Source organism: Lactuca sativa, chromosome 4, assembly GCF_002870075.4.
Source record: "Lactuca sativa cultivar Salinas chromosome 4, Lsat_Salinas_v11, whole genome shotgun sequence".
NCBI classification, from domain to species: domain Eukaryota; kingdom Viridiplantae; phylum Streptophyta; class Magnoliopsida; order Asterales; family Asteraceae; genus Lactuca; species Lactuca sativa.
In genome coordinates this window covers 5381931-5388699 of record NC_056626.2, presented here as the reverse complement: position 1 = coordinate 5388699, position 6769 = coordinate 5381931, and the positions used below count along the sequence as shown (strand labels likewise).

General features: G+C 28.2%; 1 protein-coding gene across 1 annotated transcript; it reads left to right on the top strand.

Moving 5' to 3' along the window:
- Positions 1 to 3275: 3275 nt before the first annotated feature.
- Positions 3276 to 5221, top strand: LOC111893468 (E3 ubiquitin-protein ligase AIRP2). Its single transcript, XM_023889525.3, has 5 exons — positions 3276 to 3567; positions 3895 to 4057; positions 4153 to 4219; positions 4288 to 4486; positions 4761 to 5221. Exons 1-5 carry the CDS (start codon positions 3479 to 3481, stop codon positions 4966 to 4968), a joined length of 726 nt encoding a protein of 241 aa, XP_023745293.1. The 5' UTR covers positions 3276 to 3478; the 3' UTR covers positions 4969 to 5221.
- The last annotated feature ends 1548 nt before the right edge of the window (positions 5222 to 6769 follow it).

Below are 6769 nucleotides of genomic sequence, written 5' to 3'. Positions count from 1 at the left end.
TGTTTGCCCACTGGGACTGCTGATAGTCCCCATGGTTGCTGAAAACTCATAGCTAATTATTTATGTTGTGTTGTATGTGGTATTCTGGAAAACGCACTAAATTTTGTGCTTACGGTTGCTGATTAAATGTGTTTCAGATACTTTTGAGGATCACGGGAAAGCGAATGTTTTACTGTACACACTCGCTGGAAGCTTTTGTTAACGGGCATTTTCTAGAACTCTGATATTTGTAGTGATGAGTTGTACTTGATACTTATGATTTTATAATGGTTTGGTTGATGAACAATATTTTTGGGTGATTTAAAAATGAAAAAATTTAGTTTGAAAAAACTTTGAAATTTCAAAAACAAGTCAGAAATCCGATGAACAATTATAGAATTCTAAGAAAAAAAAGTCTGAAATCCGATGAACAATTATAGAATTTCAAGAAAAATAATCGATTTTTACTTAAATCCAACAAAAAATTGAACATAGTAAATGTGAACTATTACGATATTTGTATATAAAATCAAATATTTTATTGAAAAATGATGATATTAAACACTTCGAAATGGACATTTCAAACATAAATGAGAATATTTCTTTAAAAATATGGAAAAAAACAAAAAAATAACTTTGAAATTTGAAAATAAAATTCAAAATGGTGCTTTCGGGAATAAATGCTCATTTAGACACCCAAAATCAACATTTTAGATATAAGTACAAAAATCTCTTTGAAAAAAAAACTTCAGAATATGAACAAAGTTAAGAGCGAAGATATCAGGGGGAAAGTGATTATTTTAAAAACTAAAAAAAAATTATTATATTTAAAACGCTTATTATTAGATTACTTAATTTCTTTTTAGATTATAGGTTTTAAACATGTTTATTGAAATGAAGGTGTTTCATTTACAATATATTACCTAAAATATAAATTAGTCTAAAATACGATTGTTTTATTTTAGAAATGTTTGGCCATTGGTTGGATGGTTCCTCTATTTCCATGACAACTTTAAACCTAACCTCAATTATATCCATCCCTTTTATAGCAGCAAAAATATAAATGGTATAAATGGACAAAGTCAAATACCAATCCATTCAAACTCAAAAAGTTTGGCACTTGCTACTACCAAACAATCCGTTCCCGCAATCGCATAAATGAAATGTTTAAGCCTGGATAGAGAAAAAAAAAATACAAACAAGGAAGCTCATAATTATGCCCTATTGTCCAAATTTCTCTATTTATACATCTAATAAAAATAAACATAGTTTAAAACACTATTTTTAATGAAAGTGTTACTCAACCATTTTATGTGGTCATGATTTACGCCCATATTTCTTATTAAAAAGTTAACATAATTATATGTGGTCATGATTTACTCCCACATTTCTTATTAAAAAGTTAAGATAACTTACTATAAGAATCCATAATCCATAAAAGTTAAACCAAAAAGCTTTTGCAATGTGATAAGATATGTAAATTTCTTACTAAAAATTTAAGATAACTTACTATAAGAATCCATAACATTTACTAAAGTTAAACTAAAAAGCTTTTGTATTGTGAGATGATATGTAATTGATAATTGTCGTTAAGTCATGATTATCTTAAATTATTTTTGATATACTAGGCTCATCAATGATATGAATAAAAATAATGAAAAAGGTCAAAAATTAGGATTATACAACCGTACAAAATTATAATATAAAGTTTGAGAATTTGCTAGCCAAGAACCAGATGGTATTATACCAATCGGTTTCTATATAGACTATCATTTGAACTTTCAACTTATATATATATTAGATCACATATAAACATAAGGAATATTTGGGACACAACTTAATTTTTTTTTCCTGTAGAAGTGTTTATTTGGTTATACGATACCGAGCACACTTTTAAAAAAAATATTAAATTTAAGTTATGACGTACCAATAATAAAATAATATAACAATTTACTTTTTAATATTTGTTCGTTGTGAAATGACAAAAAAGACAGATACTATCATTTATAATAAATTATTAGTAGATATTTTGTCAATAACATTGTAAATATTTTTTAAATTTCCAAAATTTATTTATATAACATTTATTATTATTAAATTAAATGCATAAAATATAAAATAAGTTTAGAATTTGTAAATTATGATGTTGCATAGTAAAGTCACAATATACAACAAGAGAACTTAATTTAGTATATTTTAATTATTAATCGAATATTACAACTTACAACTTTTGACATCATGGATATCTAGTATTCATATTTTGGAAGAAGATTATTGTAAATTAACATTACGATTTTTATAAGCATTTTAATATAAAATATTCTAACAAAATAACAAATTTTATGTGTATTTTTTTTTCGTGATATAACAAATATGTTTAGAAATTTCCCATGAATGATGTAAGTAGCAAATAAAAAAAACTTATGGTGAATAACAAGAGAATATATGGGGTGTTTTTTATTTCAAATATATGATGTGACATTTTATCTAGTAATGAATCTTTAAGATAATCAGGAAATGGGTTAATATTGGAACAAATATAACTATCTTCTTTTTTACAATGCTAAACACCAAATATAGCTAAATTCATTTTGTAGTTAGTGAATAAGGAAATGTTAGGATTTAAAATATTTTATTTAGGATAAAAATATTTTATATAATACTCAAATAAAGTGGTAGGTAAAAAGTACTCCATATTATTATAATTTTACTAGAAAAACTACATTTATTGAATCGTTCGTAACAGAAGCTGCCAGTTCCCAAATATCATTTATGAGATTGTTAGAACACAAATATCATATGCAAAACGATCATATGATTATTTTAAATAAAACGTTAGCGGACATCATCTATTTCACAGATGTCATCTTTAAATTTGATGATTATTTTAAAAAATATTATTATTGTTTAAATATTAAAAGATACTAAAAGTAAAATTAATATAATTTGCTTTTTTTTTGTCTATTAAAATATATGAAACATTGTGAGGATTATAATCGGATAGACTCCAAAAATAAACATGCCATTTTTGCTCATCTTCGAAACGAATGGGTTATGGACTTCACATGGGTCCGGAGATACAGTGTGTCCATGTCATGATGCTACCAAGTTTTTGAAATTTAGTTATTCACTTATTCGACTCAAATAAAATCCAAATTCAAAAATTTAAAATAAAACAAAAAATTGAAATTAAAAGGAGAACCCCCACACACACCACATCACATCCCGTTAACATCGCTAAACAATGACCTACAACAAAAATACTTAGAAGGTGACAAAAGATACTACGATAAGAAAGAGAAGAAGCAAAGGAAGATCAAAGATATCCCTTTCTTTTCTTTGCAAAGATTACACCTTTAAGCAAACAAACAAACCCTTCCTTCTCTCTCCCTCTCTTAAACCCAAATTTCCGCCATTAAAAACCCTCTTTTCTTGCTCCTCTCCACTTCTTATTTTCTCTTCAGAATCTGCTTCAGAACACAAAAGGGTTTCAGGATTAATGTATCACAAACAATCCCACAGCAACAGTTCTCTTTTTAGAGAATCCATTAAAACCCTTGAAGCTCATATTCACCATGCCAATGCCCTGTAAATATTCTCTCTACATTTCCACTTTTTTTTTTTTTTTTTTTTTTTTTTTTTTTTTTATTGGTTGCTGGCAGTATTTTTTTTTTGTTAATTATCATAATCAAGTTCGGGGTTTTGGGTCATAATCTGTGACACTTTTGTCCTTTTTCCCGAATTATCTTTTGACTGTTTGTTTTCTTGTTCACGAGTTCGTCTACTATACCATTATTTTTTAATTTACAAATCATGTTCATGTTACAGTGTTTGACTTTCTAAGAGTCGAATAATTAGTTTCTAATTTCGAACTTTTACATCAATTTGATGTTTTTATTTGATTTTAATTCACAGAGCATCTGCTCTACCTCCAGATGATGAAGGGGATTCCGTTCGAATGAAATTATCATACGGCACTTTTGCTCCATTTTTGCTCTATTTGATTGACTGGATGGACTACAGCTGTACAGATTCGCTTCCAAACTATCTTGGCCTTCTTCATATACTCGTTTACAAGGTAAAAAAAGATCCATATTCTCTATTCGAATCACCTAGATTACAAATTCCCGAGTTACCAAAATAAAAAAAAAGCTCCGATCTTTGAATGTACAGGTTTACGTTGATGGCATTCAAACAATGTCGTCCCAGGAAAGAAAAGCTACACTTAGAGAATTCTATGGTATATCTTTCGTTTAACTTTAAAATGAATTCGACATTTTTGTTCTTAAATCTTGATGATTCTTGCAGCTGTTATATACCCTTCGCTCAAACAACTGGAGGATTATTTGATTGAACTGAGGGATGATGATGATGATGATGATGACAAGAAAAGCCATTGTAAAGACGTTGAAAGCGATGATGAATGTGGGATATGTATGGAAACATGTGATAAAATGGCGATGCCTAATTGTGGCCACTCAATGTGCATTGGGTGCTTTCGTGATTGGTAAGACATTTGTGCTCAAAACACACACACACACACATGGGTTGGGTAACGGGTTTGTGTTGAAACTTCTAATTATGATACGGGTCGGGTCTCTTGGCCCATGAGCCATTTGACTTGTTATTTTGAATTTTATAAAGGGAAAATAGTGGGGATTAAAGACAATGTACATTATCTTTTTCTTTTTAGCCATAATAGCAACAAATTGATTCATTTTTAGGTAAATGAGTTGAAATTGGTGGCTCTAACAATTTGTTAATGAAAACAATGGTAACAGGAACATGAGGTCTAAGTCATGCCCATTCTGTAGAGGAAGCTTAAAGAAGGTGCATTCGGGAGACTTATGGGTTTTGACCAATGAAAGCGATTCAGTTGACCTAATCACTCTAGCTAAAGAGAATCTCAGATGCTTCTATCTTTACATTGAGAGCTTACCATTTGTTGTTCCAGATACCCATTTCTTGCTATATGAATATCTGATATGAATGAACCGGTCTTTAAAAGGATGATTCCAAAAAGGTAGGGTTTTCACTTTCCAAAATGTAGTGCATTTGCTATTTGCAGATTATTGTATAGTTTATCTGTATTTAGCGAATCTATATGTAATTAAAGCAACATTTGACTCGGCCTTTTTTTGGGACCCGAGCATTGTAATGGAAATGGTGAAAGATTGTAGTTTTTCTTTTCTTTATGGTGTTCACAAATCAATGGAAATGGAAAAAAAATGACCTTACTTCATGTTTTGATCATCAATTGGTCTGATTTCTTATTTTTAGAAACAAAAATATTGTCCATTGTAGTTTCATTTTCACTTAATCTGGACATATGCCAAAAAAAAAAAAATTGACACACACCAAGGACTATGTGTTCATATATCAACAAAAGGATAGGATGCACATGTAATCCTTCCTAATAAATAAAAAACTTTTTGCCACATGTCCTATTCTCTTTCATTTGGACACGTGGTATTTTCTAGAATTTTTTAATTTTTTATTTTCCACTTGTTATTTTATTGTATTTTTTATTTTATTAAATTAAAATTCCACATTTAATATGTAAGGTAATATATATGTAAAATATTTATTAGAAAGAGTTTATATATATAATGTATTCAATATATTAAAACCTTATTAATTTTAATAATTCAAATTTTTTCTCATTTTTCTTATAAATTCAAAATTTTCAAATTGTTAAAATTTCATATTTAATTTTTTTAAAAATAAACTCATGTAATACATGGGTCTCACACCTAGTATTAGAATCTATAAGTGTATCCCTCCAACTAATTTTCGTAATTAATAGAGGCGAATACAAATTTTAGTATAGATTCATAAATAAATAAATTTCGTGAAAATAATAATTAAGATACAAATGTTTTGCCGAGATGCGTTATTGCTCATGGGCTGATTATGGCCCATACTTCGTCAACATATGGCCTTAGCCCTTAAGTAATTAAATTGCTATAAGTCTACAACGTGCTTTTCTTAAAAAAAAAAAAAAAAAATCTCCTTTATTCATCTTCCACGCATATATATTTTTTTCGTACCTATTAGGCTAAAAATTTGATTTTATATAATACGTAAATCATCGTGACTGTTGAAACGCAATCAAAAAATGGCGGAGATATGTGACAGAAGATTTTTAATGGTTATTTTGCAGAAATAATACAAATTTTATTAGTGTTTTCACTTTTCAAACTATTTCATAAGTTAGTGTTCCTTTATGTTAACAAGTATAATGATAAAATCATAATTTCTGGTTAAAAGCATCACTCCGATATTACAAAAAGGAATAAATACTATAGTTTTGATGGTTTAAACTTTAAAGCATCTCTCAAATATTTAACACTACAACGTATTTTTGCCTCACTTTAATGGTTTTGTTTTGTTTTTTTTCCCTAACATAATGTTTAGCATATTCTTTTGTTAACAACTACACATTATATTCCAATTAACTTATCCAACATGAAACATAAATAAACAATTTTCGGTCCGTAATCCAATTTACATAACAAAACCGACTAGGAGCAATTATCTTTTTTTTTTCTGTGATTCTTATCATCAACTACCACCGAGTTTCAACAAAAGATCGACATGAACCATAAAACTACATATTTTTAGTTCTGCGATACATTGAAATCCATAAAAATATAAAATAAATTATTGTATTGATAGGTAGAGAACAAACACAAAGGCAAGCATGTAGGATATGAAATTCTGACTTTATATTAAATTAATTAAAAAGGTATCCCACTTCATTGAAGTTGCATTGTGTTCATCCTTTCAA